Below are 19,305 nucleotides of genomic sequence, written 5' to 3'. Positions count from 1 at the left end.
AAAAAGTCCTGTGTCTGGTCTCACCTGGGTCCTTCTTGCTGCTGCACTTATTTCGTTTTGGAGAAGAACAAAACCCACCAGCGCACCTTTGGAGATTTACAAACTGACTGCCCAGCTTGAAACTATCTTTCTCAGCCCCAGACTTGTTTCCAGCCTCTCTTCCACCTAAATGGTAGCAGAGAGAAGGAGGGTTAAATCAGGATGATAGGAAGAGGGAGAATAGGGAGACAATTGCTCACCAACACATCGCGTGCCAAAGATATGCATTATGCTGTTAAATTCTCACAACCATACGAGGTAAAAATTATTAGCTGCGTTTTACAGCTGATAGTGAGAGGCAAAGTCACACAGTTAGTAAGTGGCAGAGCTGGGATTTCTACCCAGTGGACTCCAAAGCTCTTTTCATCCACACTGCTGAGCTTAGAGGCAGAGTTCGCCAGGGTGCCCTACGCAGACTGCGGCGCAGGTGAGGGTTAAGTAGTGCATTCTAGAATTTGAGTTTCCTGCCTTCCCATCGATCCTCCACCGGCAAAACTAGCCTCTTTAACACTTGCTGTCTCACACTGGAGCTCAGGGAGCTGGGGGTGCTGTGAAATACCCCAACTCCAGCAGGCGGCGCTGTGAACGAGACAAGATTCCCAGGGCGGGCGGCGCGCGGGGAAACCCGAGGGGCGGAGACACAAGGAGCAGCCAGGGAAACACGCGTGGGGGCGTGGCCACCCTGGAAGGTGGGCGTGTCTGTCATTCAAGCCCTGCCCCACCTCTTGGAGCCTCGGCTCCGGGTGGGCGTGTCCCGAATTCTCTGAGGGAGAGACACGCGTGGGCCGCTCCCCACCGGGAGGAGAGCAGCAGAGAGGGGTGAGGGTGCCTCTGGTGGCCCCTCCCCGTGCGGGGCCACGTGGCGGGCGCGGGCCGAGCCCGAGGGAAAGAACCTGGCCCGTCGGGAGGTGGGGGGGACCGAGGCGGCGCCGAGACGAGCGGAGAGCTGCTGGATTCGGAGCAGAGAGGCGGCGGCAGCGCCGAGAGGGAGGGGAGGAGGCAGGCGGGCGCATGGGGCGCCCCGGCCTCGCCGGCAGCGCGCCCCCTCCGGCCCGGCCGCGCTGAACGCCCCCCGGCGCCGCGCCTCGAGCCCGCGCCCCGAGGCCATGCCGGTCATGAAGGGGTTACTGGCCCCGCAGAACACCTTCCTGGACACCATCGCCACCCGCTTCGACCGCACGCGTGAGTGGGCCGGAGGCTGAGGCTGGGGGTTCGAGCTAGGGGTTAAGTCTTCTTCGGCGGTGGCGCGGGTCTCCTGGATATGGTGAGAGAGACCCGAGGGGAGGAGAGAGAGTGGAGTTGAGGGTCTAGGAACTCCCAGAGCCAAAAGCCGCGGTAAAGGAACAGGGCTGGGGGCGCCCTGGGAGGGGAGGCGGGCGAGGACCAAGAGTGTGTGGGGGGCCAAGGTTGGGGTTGTGTGACTGGAAGCAGGAAAGGCTCTTTGTGCGGCAAAGCGGAGAAGAGTCCTTGGGAGCCGCCCACTCTCGGGCTGAGCTCTGCTGGAGGCGTGTGAGGGGGTATCCAAGACGCGGAGGTGGGACGAAATGGGCAGACGCTCTGGGGTCTACTCCCAGACGACTCCAGCATCCACTTCCCTCAGAAGAAAAGAGAGAGAGAGAAAAGATCAGACTTCGGCAGGACCTAGCTTGGATTGAGGTCACGCGCCCCCGAGCCGTAGAGCTTCTGTGTCTGAGGGAGGTGAGGCAGGAAGAGGGGGGTGGTCTGTGTGACACAGGGAACTGCCTACACCCCCATCCCAGCTTGGGTTCCAGGTTCAGCACCTTGGACAGCCACAATCCTCCTTACCCGCCTCTTCTCCCGCCGTTCCCTTTTCCTACTTTGGTACTGAGAGATCTCCCCTTGCCCCCCTTGGGACACCCTGGCTGGGATCTGGCAGGTGGGGGGAGCGGTACCTGAGGGCGGAAACCGAGCCGCCGGGGCCCTACCCGCCTCCCCACCCCGCCCCCACACACACCTCCCTTGTTTCCATAGCGCCCATCACCCAGGCAACGGGCCTGGGATGGAAGAAGGAGGCTGCTTGCCCAGGGCCCAGCGCCTCCCAGGCTTCTGCAGTATCCCCATCAGTCGCTCCACCCCCAGACACTCAGCCCTCCTAGCGCCCCAGGACTGGTTGTGTCTCAGATCCCTTCCCTCAGCTGAGACTGTCCCTAGATGGCCCACAGAGCCCCCCTGAGGCCTCCCGCCCATTGGAGCTGGAGGGAGCCAGCTCAGGTTCTGTTGCTGGGGTTGCTGAAGCCACACCTTCATTGCTCAAGCCTGTCAGACTTTGAGCACTGGGACAGACCCTCTGAAATTAGCTAAGGGATGCTGAAAAGAGGACCTTTCCTGAAAGGCAGGGAATAAGGATGCTACTCATCACCGTCTTTTTCCCCCAACAAAGGAGGTTTGTGAGTTTGGATAATCTCTGCCTTTGCGCCTCCTATCAATAAAATGGGCATGATATCACCAGAATCTCTGCCCTGCTCACTCTCTAATAGGATGATAGGACAGTGGCTATGGATGTGCTTTGAAAGCTGGGCGAGTGTGGGGCATCATTTCACCTTCTCAGTGTAACACTTACTGTGTGCCAGGACTTGCTCTTCCCAGGCAACTCATGTAACTCTCACACCAACCGTGCAAGGAAGATATATTATCCCCCACTTTTCAGATAAGGAAGCTGAGTCACAGAAGAGTTCATTAACTTGCCCAAGGTTACACAGTCAGTAAGTGGCAGAGGTGGGTGCTGGAGCCCATGCCCTTACCGTGCTGTGCTGCCTCCTACAGGAACAGCTCACCAGCCTGAAGGCAGGAGGATGAACCTCATGACTTCTCGGGGTTCCTTCTCCAACCCCCTAGTAGCCCCTCTCCCAATCCTCCCACCCTTAAGTCCTTGTCCTTTTGCTCTATCTCTTCTTACTCTCATTTCAGAATATCCCAAAGGGGATCCAGGAATCACATGGGAGCCTGGGAAGCTTCTGGCTCTGGGATCTCTGACCACAGGTTGGGGGAGGTATGGCCCACCTGGAAGCTGAGCTCTCCTTCTGGCCTTGACCTGACCTTGACCTCTTCTTCCCACAGACGGCAACTTCCTGCTGGCCAACACACAGGGCCCACGGGGCTTTCCCATTGTCTACTGCTCTGACGGCTTCTGTGAGCTCACAGGCTACGGCCGCACTGAGGTCATGCAGAAAACCTGCAACTGCCGTTTCCTCTACGGTCCAGAGACCAGTGAGCCAGCCCTGCAGAGGCTGCACAAGGCCCTGGAGGGCCATCAGGAGCACCGGGCTGAAATCTGCTTCTACCGAAAGGATGGTGAGGGGGCCTGGCCTGCCCTGCAGTCCTGCCTAGACCACAGGCCTTAGCCAGAGTCCACTTGGCACAGTGGAAGCCTGGGTGCTGGTCCCCACACTGCCACAAGCTGACTGTGTGACACTGAGTGCATCCCTGACCCTCTCTGGGCCGTGGTTCTCCCATCTGGAAGGCGAAGGAGATAGCTGACATAATCTCTGGGCTTCTTTCCAGCACTAAACCTTGGCCAAGCCCTTTGACTATGCCCAGGAACCAAGGGGGATGAGAGAGAAAGAGATGCCATGGGCTGCTCACCCTCTTCCTCCATCTCTTCACACCTACAGGCTCAGCTTTTTGGTGCCTCCTGGACATGATGCCCATCAAGAATGAGATGGGGGAGGTTGTACTTTTCCTCTTTTCCTTCAAGGACATCACTCAGAGTGGAGGCCCAGGACTTGGCCCCCCAGGAGGCCACAGCGACAGTAATCATGGTAACTGCAAGTCTGGGGAGAAGGCATGAATGATCAGAAGTCCTTGCCCAGGGTCACAGAAGACCTCTCCCTACTCAGCCTCATGGGATGCGCCCCCACTTATCTCCGTACCCTTCTTCCCAACAGAAAAGTCCCTTGGTAGGAGGGGAGCCAGCTCGAGACTTCGATCCACCAGGAGGCAGAGCCATACTGTCCTACACCGACTGACTGGCCACTTTGGCCGCCGGGGCCAGGGAGGCATGAAAACCAATGTGAGTCCTATCTCCACCCCAGCATCTTCCAGCCGTGTTTCTGAGGCACCCTTGTTACTGTGTCCCTGTTTCTCTGTCTGTTTGATCTCCCTCCAGAGGCTTTTTCCTCTGTCCGTCCATTTCTCATGTATGGTTCTCTGCTCTGTCCCATGTTCCCCCACATCTCCTCCCATCCCCATCTCCCTTGCTTCCTTGTGATTGCCAATACCCTGCTCTGATGATGTCACAAGGGGGGCACGAAATCACTAACTGTGGTTCCAGGGAGAAAGCCCCCACTGGGGGCCTGGCATCTAGCCCTGTGTACCACTCCTAGGACCCTGATGAAGCCACGGGTCTCCAACCATCTGTGCAGTGTGTTATGGCTACAGCGAGTGGGGTGCACCATGCCATCCTCCCCTCATCCCTGGGGTATACCCATCCTCCACTGCACCCCTAGAACCCAAGAGGAACCTGAAGGAGAAGCTAGTGACCTCTCAAGCCAGGGCTTGTGCCTGATTTGCCATAATCACCTTCTCAAGCAAGGTGAAGGTCAAGCCTTAGACATACCTGCCCCCACAAAAAACACGATTGATTCAAAAGGGGGCCTGAGCAGTAAGTTGGCAGAGGAAGGAGGTGTCAGGTGCCAGCCCCGACCCCCTCTCCTGCACGTTCTAGCTCCTCTCGTGGTCACGCCTGCAGTGCCCACTCTCCCCTTCCCCACTCCTTACCTCTCCCTCCCCCCAACCTTGGCTCCTCTTTCCCCCAAGTGTCCCCAACCGCCACCCCTCTCCCCTTAGAACGTGTTTGAGCCAAAGCCATCAGTGCCCGAATACAAGGTGGCCTCCGTGGGGGGGTCCCGCTGCCTCCTCCTCCACTACAGCGTGCCCAAGGCCATCTGGGACGGCCTCATCCTCCTCGCCACCTTCTACGTTGCGGTCACCGTCCCCTACAATGTCTGCTTCTCGGATGATGACGACACCCCCATCACTTCCCGACACACCCTTGTCAGCGACATCGCCGTGGAGATGCTCTTCATCCTCGGTTAGATGCTCTGCCCCACGTACCCTGGCTGGTGGGCTGGAGGGACCTACTCATCCAAGCCTCGCTCCATCCTGGGCCTGCAGGACCCAGGCAGTCAGAGCCTACCCATTCCTGGGTCTTTTAGTCCTCATGGTCCGTGAGCCCTGACCCCTGACCCCTGGAGACTTCAGCCTTTAGACCTCTCCTCCCTAAGGACCAGCCTGAAGCCCAATGCATCTTCCCCATTCCTGTGTCCACCTCCATTCTGAGTCTCTTGCCCTTGGCCAAGGCCCCCTAGTAACAGCCTCTTGCACCCCCAGATATCATCCTGAACTTCCGCACCACCTATGTGTCCCAGTCCGGCCAAGTGGTTTCTGCTCCTCGCTCTATTGGCCTCCACTATCTGGCCACCTGGTTCTTTGTTGACCTCATTGCTGCTCTGCCTTTTGACCTGCTTTACGTCTTCAACATCACCGTGGTAAGTGTTCCCTGTCCCACCTTGCAGCCTAGCTGCCCGACTTCAGCACAGCGTCTCCCATTAAGGGACCCACCTCAGTCCCAGACTCAGTCATCTGCGAGTATTTGTCAGGCATCTGTGATGGGCAGAGCCCAGCGCTAGAAGCTGAGAAGGCTCCGAGAGGGTCTGTGCTCTTGGGGAGCTCAGCTCACAATCTCTGAGGGAAGCTGTGACAAATGAAAAGCTAAGTAGGGCTACCAAGGCGGCATTGGTCTGAAGCCAAATGAGTGGCACTTTTCACATTTCTATTTAACAAACAAAGGATGAGCATTTAGCTGTCTGCAAAGCACTGTGTGTGGCATGGTCACTGTGGAGAAAAGTGGTAAGAATTCAGCCTCTCGGTAGCTAAGCTGGTGGGAACAGCAGGAACAGAAGAGCTGAATGGAGTGCAAGCTGGGACCAAGGTATTGCTGCGTGGGGACTGGGCACGGAGCTAGCCGACCTTGGAGTTCCAGGCTGGAACGTGGGCTCCCGCAAAAATGATCTGAAATCTGGCCAGTGCCTAGGAAGCCAAAGCATGGCAGTTGGGCAGAGGCTAGGGTGGTCTGGGAAGGGTTCCTGTGGGAGGAGGTGAGAGCAGAGCCAGACCTTAGACAGACTAGGACCTGACTGGCAAGAGACAAGAAGAGGGAGCATCTGGGGGGAGCATAGTAAGCCAGGACAGGGAGGTAGAGGCTGCGGAGTGGATTTGGAGGCGGAGAGTCCCAGGACCTTCATCCTCCCAGCTCCCCGGGGACTGCCTGGAGGCACCCTAGGTGGTCAGCCCTGAACCCAGCTGACAGATACTAGGTCTTCTCTGGCCCAGGGAGAGGGAGTCCCACCCTGTGTCCCCAGACCCCCTTGGTTGCTGAGTGGGGAGGTGGGGAGCAGTTTCCCTGTGTGCTCCTCTCCCTGCCACCCTCAGCTATAGCGGGAAACCACCTACACGCAGCCGGATTTAACTAGCCGCCAACGGGCTGTGGGCCTCTTCTCCTGGCTGTGTACACGTGTGTGCACGCTCCCACACACGTGCATGTGGGTGTGTCTGCCCTGAGGCTCCAGCCATTCCAAGCAGGGCTCCCCACCCCTCCCCTGAGTGCACCCCCGGCCCCCCGGGTTTTGTGCCCACCAGGCAGTTCCCCCTCCTCTGGTACTTTCAGGACCACTTTACAGCTTACTAAGTTCTTTCACACATCATCACATATGAAGCTCACAGTAACCCTTCAGGGCCGATTCTCGCATCTCTCTTTCTCAGAGGCAGATGCAGAGGCTCAGAGAGGTTGAGTGGCTTGTTGAAGGTCACACAGCTAGCAGTGGCAGGCAGGAGACTGGAACCAGGTCTCTAGACTCCTGGTCCGGTATTCTTTCCAGCATGCTACCCTGCTTCCCGGGAAACCAGGGTACCTGAGCGGATGGCCTGGCATGAGGGGAGAGGAGGAGCAATGTGGGGCTGGAGCGAGGCCGAGCAAAGACGGAGGATAAGTAGGCACCGGCAGAGATGTGGACTTGAAGGAGCCAGGCCTGAGACATTCTGGTCCAAGGAGAATGAGAGGAGGGCCCCAAGGGAGCGGGGCCCAGGGGCAGGTGACAAAGGGAAGCCTTGAAGAACTCAAGGTTGGAGTCAGGAGCTCTGGAACCTGGGGGCAGGCATTAAGCCCTGGAGAGGGTCCATGTGGGGGAATCAAAGCCACCTCCTCTCCAACTCCCTTGCCTAAAATTAGAGAAAATGGCAGGCAGTGACTCAGGAGCTGTGTAGGGCCAGGGCTATGGGGGATGCTCCTGGAGGCCCCTGAAAGGACAGTGAAGGGCCTTCATACCGAGATCCCCAGACGCTGCCCCAGAGCCCCCAGCCCTAGCCCCCAAGCTGCCCCACCCAGAGTAGCAAGAAGATAAGCCCCCACCTGCTCATCATCTAAGACTGGAAGGCTAATCAAAGCACAACAAAAACAGAGTGGTAACGTTAGCTAACGTTTACAGGACGCTTGCCAGGTGTCACTAGCTCCATCAACCCTCGCTGAACCCCACAGGGGCTGAGACCTCACAGCCCAAGCACCGTCATCCCTGCTCTCCTTCCCTCAACATTTCGGTGTGACCCTCTCATCTGCAGCTGACCCACAAGGGGCGAGGTCCCTAAACCTCCCCCTGTCCACAGCTGATTGTACCTAGGACACGGGGGACTTTGAGCACGGGCCAGAGATCTTTCTGTCTGTTGCCTCGCTTCTGACCCAGACTTGCCCTTTCACCAGCTGAGGTGCTAAGAGGCAGTAGAGCACAAAACAGACTTTGGTGTCATCTCAGATTTGAGTCTCAGCTCCATCATTCCCTTGATCTGTGACCTTGAGCAAGTAAGTAGTAGCCTCTCTGAGCCTTAGTTTACTCCTCTGCGGTCTGGGAATGATGACGATAATTGGACTGAAGGCATACTTTTTAAATGAGGATTACAAATACTTAGCCCAGTGCCTGACACACGTAATGCTTACTGTTAGCCATTATTAGTTTCAGTGTTACCCTCTCCCCCCTGCATTTCCTGGTCACCTTCTCAGCACAGCAGGGATACTTTTCCTGGGGCAGCTTCCCCTAGCTCCGGGGCATCTGGTGGCAAGGCGCTGGCAAGGGAGGTGGGGGGCCGGCTGACAGTCTCCCCCACCGCACTCGCTCCCGCAGACGTCACTGGTGCACCTGTTGAAGACAGTGCGGCTGCTGCGGCTACTACGGCTGCTGCAGAAGCTGGAGCGGTACTCGCAGTGCAGTGCCGTGGTTCTCACGCTGCTCATGTCCATCTTTGCGCTCCTTGCCCACTGGATGGCCTGCGTCTGGTATGTCGTCGGGCGCCGGGAGATGGAGGCCAACGACCCGCTGCTCTGGGACATCGGTGAGCCATTGACCCCAGGCTTTCACTGACCACCCATCCACCTTCCCTGTCCACGCAGGCCCCCAAGCTGACACCTCCAGCAGGATCCCCACCCCTACTCCACATTCCTCCACTCATCCTATAAACATGCATGAGCTCCTTGCCGGATCAGGCTTGGGAATACTGATTTGAAGCCATGGGCTCTGCCTTGGGGGGACTGACAGCATAGCAGGGGCGCAAGACCAGTGACAGGCAATCAAAATACAGTATGGGAAACACTCTGAAGGTGGGGAGGTGTTCTGGGCAGAGGCTAAGTACCCCTGACAGGACTCATCTGGTGGCTCCCCACTGCCCTCAAAGTAAAGTCCACACTCAATCCACACCGTACATGGGCCTGCAGCCCTCTCTACCCCTGCCTGACTTCGCTTCCTCCCAGGCCCCCTCTGCTGCTGCCACCCTGGCCTCCCTCCAGCACCCAGGATGTACTGCTTTCTCACTTTGGGCCTTGAACGTGTTTTCCTCTCTGGAATCCTCACTCTTCTGTCTTCCCTCCCTTCTTCCTAAGCCACTTTTCTATCCTTGTGGTCTCAACTAAAATGCTGCCTCTTAAGGGAGTCCTTCAGGAGCCATACCCCCCACCAAACTGGGTTGGCTCTCCCTAACCCATTATGATTCCCGAAGACATACTTCCTTTTTAGTAGCTGCTTTCCACCTGTAATGATTTATTTCATGTCTTTCCCCTCCAGACTGTAAGTTCCACCAGTGCAGGGAGCGTGTTTGGGTCAAGTCCCAGCACCCTGGGACACAGGAAGCACTTAATAAACTATTAGGGACTGGAAGGGGCCCCTAAACAGTCAGCCGTGTAGGGAGTTGGTAGCCTTGAACTGCAACGGTAACCACTTCACCTTGGGGTGGCCGGGGCACCGGCTGCTCGTCGCATTTCTTGTGCAAACCTCCCCTTGCATCTGTAAATACTCAACCAAGGTCAAGTGAAGGCAGTTCAAGGAAACCCCACCCTCCCCTGCTCGCGCAGCCGGGGCTCCTTGCATCCCTCCACCCCCTAGGCTGGTTGCACGAGCTGGGCAAGCGGCTGGAGGTGCCCTATGTCAACGGCTCTGCGGGTGGCCCGTCGCGGCGCAGCGCCTACATCGCTGCGCTCTACTTCACGCTGAGCAGCCTCACGAGCGTGGGCTTCGGCAACGTGTGTGCCAACACTGACGCCGAGAAGATCTTCTCCATCTGCACGATGCTCATAGGCGGTGAGGCCGGGCCTGCCAAGCCCCCGGGGAGGCCCTGCTAAGCCCAGCGTGCGGGTGGGGAAACTGAGGCCCAGGGAAGGCAAGGTGTCCACCCGCGACCAGACACTCGTGCATTTATTCATAGGTGTTTGCTCAGCACCTGCTACGTGCTGGCCCTGGGGGGATGCCACAAACAGGAGGGTCTCTTGCAAAAGGAATGGGAAGCCCAAGTTCATGACTTCATGGGGCGGGCGGGCATGAGAGGAGCATCGAGTCTGACCCCTCTCAGGACCACCCTCTGTTCCCCGCCCCAACCCAGCACCTAGGCACGCAGGAGCCCACTGATTCACCTGCCCCTCCCCCAGGAATCCCGAGACCCATCCAGGGCAGGGCGAGTTGCGGGGGGAGGAGGCCAGAGGGGTGGCCGCCCCTGACTGGCTGCTGTGCGCCGCAGCGCTGATGCACGCAGTGGTGTTCGGGAACGTGACGGCCATCATCCAGCGCATGTACTCGCGCCGCTCCCTCTACCACAGCCGCGTGAAGGACCTCAAGGACTTCATCCGCGTGCACCGCCTTCCCCGGCCGCTCAAGCAGCGCATGCTCGAGTACTTCCAGACCACGTGGACAGTCAACAGCGGCATCGACGCCAACGAGGTAGTGCGCGGGGCTCCCGGTGGTACCCAGCGCGCGGAGGTAAAGTGGGAAAGGGGTCGCTGCCTCTCAGCGTTTGGGATGGAGGCAAGTGGGGTGCAGGGAGACGAGGTGCTGCTCACAAGGGCACGCACCCACCGGAATCCACATCCCTTTTCCTCTACACATGGCTAATGCCATGCTCCCTTCAGCCACCTGCTTCCGGCCAGTCTCTGTGCTGGACACAGGGGGTTGCAGAACGATTACCCCCAGCCCTTGCCCTCGGGAAGGCACCCGTCTGGTGAGGGAGGCAGACGGGTAAACAAATAGTTACGCTGTGAATGGGACTGTACTGGAGGGACTTGGTGCAGTGGGTCCCTCATTGTGTCTGGGCCTAGAGGAGGCAGGGGAGGTGTCACAGAAGAGGCGACATTGTGAAGGACAAGAAGAAAATTGGCCTGGGGCCGGAAGGCCATTCCAGCCAGTAAGAGCAGTAGGAACACAGGTCTGGAAAGATTGACGCAAGAGAGCAGGGTGAACTGGAAATAGTTCAGCGAGCCTTCAGGAAAGGATGTGTGCGCGCTGTGGAGGGGTGAGGGACAGAGGAGTGAAGAGACCAGGCTGGGGAGGCGGGCAGGCCCAGCTCATGCATGGCCTTGGATTTAGATTTTATCCTGCCACATTTTTAGGCTGGGGAGTGGCCTGCAGATCCAGGAGGTATTTCTGAGAGCAGGAGCCTTGGGACTTGGTGATGCGCTGGTTGCAGGAAAGGAGCTCAAAGTGATTCCCAGGTTTCTGGTTTTGGCCAAGGGTGGGATGGAGGCATTACAGGAGGAAGATTGGACTTAGGGGTGAAAGTGAGAGTCCAGGGTTGGGCCATGATGAGGGTGTGGTGCCTATGGGGGATCCAGGTGGAGTTTGCCCCGTGGGTAGTTGAAAATACAGGTCTGGACCCAGAGATAGGGCTCCGGGCTCACGGGGAGGTAGAAGTCCTGGCTGGTTGCCATGATGCGGGGAGAGTGTGGACAGTGAGAAGACAGCTGAGGAAGAGGAGCCTGGGGAAGAAAGGGGGACAAGAGGGAGAGGTAAGCAAGCCAGGGTGGCCGAGGGGCTCCATAAGACGAGGATGGAACCGAACCATGAAAGTTAAGTTTGGCTCCTGGGAGGTCATTGGTAAAATTCAAGGTCTAGTGTAACCCTGCGTTTTACAGATGGGGATACTGAGGCCCAGAGAGAGGAAATGGATTGCCCAAAGTCCACAGGGATTTATGCAGAGCTGATTTCTAGTCTCCTGACTTCCAGTTGAAGGCTGACCCACCAGGGATGGTCCTTGCATACATGGGGTTGAGTAACCAGGATGTGTGAGTGACCAGTGTGTGTAGCTGTGAGCAGTGGACAGACAGGAGAAGACCTAGTCTCTGCCCCAGGACTTGGGTTGGGAGGTCCACACACAAGTCAAATTGAGGTGAGACACACAGAAGACTTCCTGAAGGTCAGAAATGGGTAACTTGAGCTCTGTCCTTGGAGACAGCTCAGCATATCTGTAGAGCTCAAGTAGCAGCTTCAGGGGGATGGCCAGAATGACTTATGCCCCTTATGCAGTTACTGCGTGACTTCCCAGACGAGCTGAGAGCTGACATTGCTATGCACCTGAATCGGGACATTCTGCAGCTGCCGCTGTTTGGAGCAGCGAGCAGGGGCTGCCTGCGGGCCCTCTCCCTGCACATCAAGACCTCGTTCTGCGCTCCGGGCGAGTACCTGTTGCGCCGCGGGGACGCCCTGCAGGCGCACTACTATGTCTGCTCCGGCTCACTGGAGGTGCTCCGGGACAACATGGTGCTGGCCATCCTGGGTGAGGATCCCACCTCCACCCTCTACCTACCCCAAAACCTTCCCGCAGAGGCCTTGGGAGTAGCCAGGAATCTAGGGACTGGGTACTCTCTCTTGGTCCTGGCATCCTACCGCCATCCCCTTTAGACCACACCCCTTGGGCTCTCCCCTACCCCCACTGGCCATCCCTGAACCCATCAACCCTTCCCCAGTGACTGTCCCCCAAGTCAACTGATCCTTTCCCATTGCACCATCTCCCAATTCCACTGACCCTTTTCCATCGACCCTCGACTCCATTGACCTCTACCCTTTAACTGACCCTTCTGGCCATTCTTTATTGATCATCCAATTCCATCGATCATTTCTCCAGCTTTACTGACATCCCCAATTGACTGTCTCCCAACTTCACCAGTCATTCTCCACTGACCTTCTGCCGACTCCATTATTTCCACCAATCCCATCGATTGACCCCCCCTTCAGCCATCCTTCAAACACATTGACCATCCCTCATATCCACTAATATCCTCTTGGTCCCTCTGCCCCAGCTGACTGTCCGCATCTCTTACCCACAGGAAAAGGAGACCTGATTGGGGCAGATATCCCTGAGCCAGGGCAGGAGCCTGGGTCAGGCACAGCTCCAAGCTGCGTGCTGAAGACCAGCGCCGACGTGAAGGCACTGACCTACTGTGGCCTGCAGCAACTGAGCAGCCGAGGGCTGGCTGAAGTCCTGAGGCTCTATCCTGAGTACGGGGCTGCCTTCAGGGCTGGCCTGCCCCGGGACCTCACCTTCAACCTGCGCCAGGGCTCTGACACCAATGTATGTAGACTCCCTATGGCCTCCACCTCCTCTGAGGTCGCCTCCTTCAAAGTAGACCACCCCCCAGCCCCAGAGAGAGGCTCATGAATTCCTTCCACCCTGAAAACATCACCTCTCAACTCCAGCCACCCCCTTCCATTGCCCCTTCCATGCTTAACATCTTCCAACCCACTGACCCTACCCCACTGGCCATTATCCAACCCCATGGACCATGGCTCACCACGTGTACTTCCAACTCTACTGACCCATCTCCTGTTGGCCCCGCTTCCGCCTCACTCCAGACTCCTCAAAGGACCCACCCCCCCACTTTGTGTGCTTCTCCTCCATCAGTTCCCTCCCTCTCTGGACTGGGCCTCATCCCCTGGGGCTTCCTCTTCTCCACTCACCAAATGTTTCCTGGGCCCGTTTTGGTTTAGGCTCTGGGCCAAGTCTGTAGTTTACACCTTAGACCTTGGTCTTTTACTGCTTTTCAGACTTATGTTGCCACTCAGGATTTCTCTGAGTCAGAGTTGGGGGTATCTCTGACTCAATTCCACAAAAAGGCCCCACATTCTCAAACCCCACGGCACTGATGGGTGAGACTAGGAGGTGGTGCACCGGGGGAGCCGGGAGGTGTGAGTCAGCCTGAACCCCGCCCCCCCCACCCCCCGTGTTCCTGCAGGGCCTCTGCCGCTTCTCCAGATCCCCTCGCCTCTCCCAGGTAACGCACCCTTCCTGGGTGGGGTTGAGGTTGCATGGGAGAAGACGGGGGTGGGGGGCACCTTTCCTTGGCTGCTGTGCTCCAGGGTGAAGGGAGAGGGGATGGAGAGCGGCAACCGCCAGTGAAGGCTGTTGCTTACTGAAGGCGCCTGTTGGTCACTGCCCTGTGACATCAGCAGCCCCCTCTGCCCACAGACCCGCTCGGAAAGCCTGGGCTCCTCCTCAGACAAGACCCAGCCATCCGTCACAGAGGCTGAGGCTGGGGCCGAGCCTGGAGGTGGTCCCAGGCCCCGGCGGGCCCTCCTGCTGCCCAACCTCAGCCCAGCACGGCCCCGGGGCTCCCTGGTCAGCCTTTTGGGGGAGGAGCTGCCCCCATTCTCAGCCCTTGTCTCCTCTCCTTCCTTGTCCCCGACCCCTTCCCCTGCCCTGGCTGGCCGGGGCCACAGCCCCTCCCCTCATGGCCTCCCCAGGGGCTCTGCTGCCTGGAAGCCCCCCCAGCTTCTCATTCCCCCACTGGGAACCTTTGGACCTCCGGACCTCAGTCCCCGGTGAGACGCCAGCCTCCCCTGCCTTCCCTATACCCCTGCTGGCTTCCAGAACCTTCTCTGGGCTCCGTCCCCAGCATTCTGACCAGTGCTCCTCCCCATGTGCCCACCCCGCCCTACCTGATCCACCACAGCTTGCAACCCCACTCGTCTTTGACGGCTGCTCCTCCCCAGCTCCCTGGCACCACAGCCCCTTTCACCCTCTGCCTGCTGTGCTCTGGCCCTTACCCTCTCCCTGTGGGACTGATGACCACTGCCTCCGTCCCAGGATAGTGGATGGCATTGAGGACTCTGGCCGCACAGCAGAGGCCCCTACGTTCCGGTTCAGCAGGAGGCCTGAGCACCCTAGGCCTCACTCACAGGCCCCTCCTACAGGTAAGGGCCAGCAGTGGACTTCAACTCACGTCACCCATTCATCGGCCGTCCATCCATCCATCCCACATGTAGTAAGGGCTTACCAGCTGCCAGGTGCTGTGCTAGGAACACGCAGATGACCCAGACCTGGTCCACACTCTTAGCGAGCTTCCAGTCTAGTGGGGGAGACACCTGTGTACTCAGATAAACGATTCCAGAACAGGGTGCTAAGTGCCGTGACTGAGACAAAGAACAGGGCTCTGAGGTAGGAGAGGAGGGAGCCTCTAACCCTGCCTCCTAGAGGAGGGGACACTAGAGGTGGGTCTTAAAGGGTGGGCAGGAGTTTGAGGGGTGGAGCAAGGCGGTTGGTGAAAGGTATAGAGGTGTGACCAGAAGAGCAGTTGTGTTCAGATACCGAAGAGAAGGGACTTCCCTGGCAGTCCAGTGGTTAAGACTCCGCGCTCCCAATGCAGGGGGCACGGGTTCGATCCCTGGTCAGGGAACTAAGATCCCAATGCAGGGGGCATGCCACATGGTGCGGCCTAAAAAAAAAACAAAAAACAAAACAGATACCAAAGAGAAGCTCCATGCTTCTCCATGGGGTGGAGTGGGGAGGGGCTGGGGAAGTGATAGGGCCACGAAACCATCCTGAAGAGCTTGGGTTTCCCAGCATCCTGACCCCAGAACGTCCTCTCCCCTTGTGCTCTGCCTGCCCAGTGAAGGGCTCAGCCCAGGCTGTAGACTTGAGCTCCCTGTACTCACCCAGCATCCCTTCTCCCCACTCCGTCTGCAGGGACCATGCCCAGCCGGGAAGTGGCCACTGAGGCCGAGGAGGTGAAGGAAAAGGTCTGCAGGCTGAACCAGGAGGTGGGTTGGGGCTGGCCCCTCCCCTCCAACCTTGGGATCAGAGATGTGCTTAGTATAGGAGCATTTCAAAGGGTTTGGAGCCAGAGTCCCGAATTTGGATATTCACACTAGCTGGGAGACCTTGGGCAAGTCCCACAATCACTCTGAACTTCAACTTCCTCATCTGAAAATGGGGAAATCAATACGTTCTTCCCAGAGTTGTTGTGAGGATGAGATGAGGGCGCACACATGCCTGGCCCAGTCCCTGGCACACTGTAAGTACTCAGGGACACCTACTTCCGTCCCTCCAACTGGCTCAGGTGGTCCAGCCAGAAAAGGGGGCCTCTCCTCCCTCCACCGCCATGGGACTTGCTCCTGCAGGGACCCTCCCCCCACTAAGTCACATGCTCCAGTCCTTTCCGGCCCCCTCCCCCGACGAGTGGGGCAGAGGACTGAGAGGCTGAGCAGGCCTTCAACCCCAGGGGACCTGGACCCTCAGGTCTGAATCCTGGTTGGAAAGAGCCCTGATCCTGTTTGCCCAGGCTGTGCCTCCGCCTCCCCCTCAGGGATGTCAGAGCTGCATCCACAAAGCAGCCAGGTCAAGCCCTTGAGCCCTCGGGAGTGCTCGGGGCCTTCCCTGGGTTCTGATAAAGAGCAGGCATCCCATGGGGTGCACCTGGGCTGGGGCGGGCCCTGAGGCTGGGGGCGGAGCCAGGCCCGGTTTGGCAGGATTCAAGGTCAGCCCTGCTTCCGCATGCGGTTCTTCTAGACCAGTGGTTCCCCAACTTGGGTGTCCATCAGTACCCAGAGAACCTGTTAAAATGCAGACTCCTGGGCTTCACCCAATCTGGAATGTCTGGGGTGGGGCCCAGAGATTGGCCATTTTGACAAGCTTTTCAGTTCATTCTGTACTCCCTGAAATTTGAAAAACGCTGAATAGACGCTTGAGCTCCTGTGGTGTATCACCTGAGAGTAAGCCTGCATCTGTCACTTCGCAGCTGTGCGGCCTCTTTGAGCACATTTTTCTGCATCTTGTCAAAGTGTGTGTGGCGGGGAGTAGCAAGAGCTGTCGTCCCAAATCCTTTTTGGAAAGAGGCTGGGGTATTTACCTCTAGACAAAAATAACCCCTGTCCTGTCTTCTTCTCAGGGTGGCCATGAGCAGAGAGTGGGTTTGAAAGAGCTTTGTAAACTGTAGAAGGGAGTGCACCTAGGAGGGTGGTGATTGTTATGGCACCTGGGAGACAATTTGATGTGTTTTCAACAGATCTCCCGTCTCAACCGGGAAGTGTCTCAGCTTAGCCAGGAGCTTCGACACATGATGGACCTGCTACAGGCCAGGCTGGGTCCCCCAGGCTACCCAACAGTCCCGGCTTGGCCCCCAGATCCTCCTTGCCCACCACAGAGGCCTCCATGCATCTCTCCCTGTTTGTCCAGACCACTGCCTGGCCTCCAGGATACTACCCTCGCTGAGGTCCACTGCCCAGCCAGTGTGGGGACAGCAGAGATGGGGGCTGCCCCCCCCGACCTGAGACCCTCCATGCTGTCCCCTTACCCCTCAGAGCCTGACCCTCTGGGACCCTCCCCAGTGCCAGAGGCCTTACCTCCGAACTTAAGCCTCATGAGGCACAGCTTCCGGTCCAGGTCAGACACGTTCCACTGACCCTGGCCACGGGCCCAGGCCTGTTTGGGGTGGGCACTGACGCCTGCCATCCAGGGAGGGGCTGGGCCCCTTGGCCTCCTGCCTTGGGTTAGCAGCCACCAGATGGTCTGGTTGGCTCTGGATTCTCTGACCTTTTTAACAAAGCCTGGTCACTTCGGACCCTTTGCCTTTTCCAAACCCTCCTCTATTCTCCTCTGTGAGGGGAGCCACCTGAGGCCGTGGAACCCAACAGGCATGAGATGGACCGCAGTGCCCACTGAGCTGGGCAGATGAGATGTCTGGCTTTCTCCCCAGGACCTGGAGGCAGGTAGAGATGGGGGAGCAGAGAGGGGAAGGGAAAAGCCCCCAGATCCAGCCTGGGAAATGAAGACTGAGGCAAGAGCAGGCAGGATCTTGGTGTCTACAGCAAGAGGGATGGATTGCAGATTCCAGTGCGGAGGTAGCTTAGTGATACCATGAGGTCTTTTGTCCGAGCCCCCAGGTCTCTGCTGGAGACTTTGAAAGCAATGTTGCTTCCAGAGGGATAGGTTTGAGATCCTGGCTGGCATTTTTTTTTTTTTTTTTTTTTTTTTTTTGCTGCGCCGTGCGGCTTGTGGGACCTTAGTTCCCCAACCAGGGATCGAACCCCGGGCCCTCAGCAGTGAAAGCTCCCAGTCCTAACCACTGGACCACCAGGGAAGTCCCCTGGCTGACATTTGAGTAACCCAAGACTTCTTAGGCCTCCCACCATCAGCCCAAGCTGGAGGGGCTCACCTTACCCCACAGCTCACATAGGAAATGAACCAATGACCCCAGATATGTATTCTTTGACTCACAGCATTTTTTTCAAAATATGAATGAGTTGTCACGCTGAAAATCAGGAGAGTTCACATAGAAATCCAGATATTCCAGCTTCTCTAAGCGAATTCGGGAGATCTGGCGACCCTGGGCCAACGCCGCACCTGGTAATAATCAGCTGGTGTCGGGTGGCCACTGTCCTCTTTGGAAGAGACCTGCGCTCTCCACTTCTTTGCAGTCCCCACATTCCTTGATCATCTCCTGACACCCAGCTAGCTTCCCTCTTTTGAATTCTTTATCTGGTCTCTATGGGTATCTCAGTTTGCAGTCCCTGCCTTAGAGTGTGCTCCCAGGTTCCTTTACCCCAGTGGGTGCCTTTGGGGCCCAGTAATGTCTATTTCTGCCCCTGGGCCTGGGCCCGTCAACATCTTTGCTTCTGTCTCTCTGCAGGCCGACACTGAGAGTGGTCTTCTGCTGCCAGCAACCTGCAACAGTCCCAGCAGCACTCCTCCCCCTCCCCCACCCCCAGACCTCAGCCGCGCCTGTTCTCCCCCTTCCAATATGGTCTCACTCAGGGCTCTGACTTCTTGAAAATTCACCCCGGTCTCCAGCTCTCCTTTACCACCCAACACCCTGGGCTCACTTTTGGATAGGAAATAAACTCTTTATTTTTGTAGTTTCTGGCTCTGGCTGTTTCTGGAGGTTGGTCTGATAGCCCCAGGGCTTTGGAGGAACCTACACAATAGTCACTCCCCCACAGTACCCCAGGGCCCTGTTGCTGTCTCTAGGAGGGCAACGGTGCCAACCAGTCCACTTGGCACCATGTTCACGCCACCAGAGGCCCCAGAGATGAGGCAGAAACCTTAATGAGTCACTATGGGCCCATTACACCCACCCTCCCCCCAACCTGGTCAAAGCCACAGATTCAGACACGGTATGTGGGAAGGGCCCTGACTCAGGTCCACCTCCAGTCCTTGGAAAGGTGGCCCATGGGACTCCCCACCAATCCTGCATTAACCGATCCTCTACCTGTTGCAAGCTAGGTACAGCAGGGTCTGGAGGAAGCCCTTGTCACCAGCCAAGAACCTGCTAGGAATCCCGCTCTGCCCCATCCCCTTTGCTCTCCTAAGGTCTCTCTTCTTTTTTAGCTTTCACTTCTCTGATGATCACTGCAGGGGTGGGTGTTACGGATGTTAGAAAGAGGCACCCTGGTGACCAGATGTGGGCAGCATTGTGGCAGGTTGTCCCAGACAGGTTGCCAGGTCGATTCTCCAGCTCAGGCTCCAGAGTATGATGGGTGTTGGCTGGCGTCATAGCAACAAGGCCCACAGCTGTCTATAGGGTTAGCTTTGATTCCATACAGGTTCCGAGTAGTGTCCCTGGGGGTGGGATGCAGAAGCAGAGGAGATGCTGGTCTGTGTTGGGGGGTCGGGGGCGGGCAGAAGCAGAAGTGGTCTTAATCCATACAGAGGGGAGCAGAAAAAATAGAAATA

General features: G+C 57.6%; 1 protein-coding gene across 1 annotated transcript; it reads left to right on the top strand.

Moving 5' to 3' along the window:
* Nucleotides 1-798: 798 nt before the first annotated feature.
* On the top strand, nt 799-18,679 carry KCNH4 (potassium voltage-gated channel subfamily H member 4). The gene is given in 20 exon segments (XM_089901275.1): nt 799-1,221; nt 3,118-3,351; nt 3,672-3,818; nt 3,945-4,069; nt 4,846-5,089; nt 5,389-5,546; nt 8,229-8,436; nt 9,480-9,674; nt 10,108-10,310; nt 11,886-12,135; nt 12,686-12,930; nt 13,592-13,630; nt 13,825-14,177; nt 14,443-14,549; nt 15,322-15,395; nt 16,640-17,016; nt 18,263-18,277; nt 18,279-18,393; nt 18,396-18,474; nt 18,477-18,679. Coding segments are annotated over 20 exon segments (3,447 nt in total). The 5' UTR covers nt 799-1,145.
* The last annotated feature ends 626 nt before the right edge of the window (nt 18,680-19,305 follow it).

Source organism: Delphinapterus leucas, chromosome 19 (genome assembly GCF_059928025.1).
Source record: "Delphinapterus leucas isolate spDelLeu-1000000601 "Yukka" chromosome 19, BTC_Dleu_Yukka2, whole genome shotgun sequence".
Taxonomy (NCBI): Eukaryota; Metazoa; Chordata; class Mammalia; order Artiodactyla; family Monodontidae; genus Delphinapterus; species Delphinapterus leucas.
This window is presented reverse-complemented; position numbering and strand designations above follow the sequence as displayed.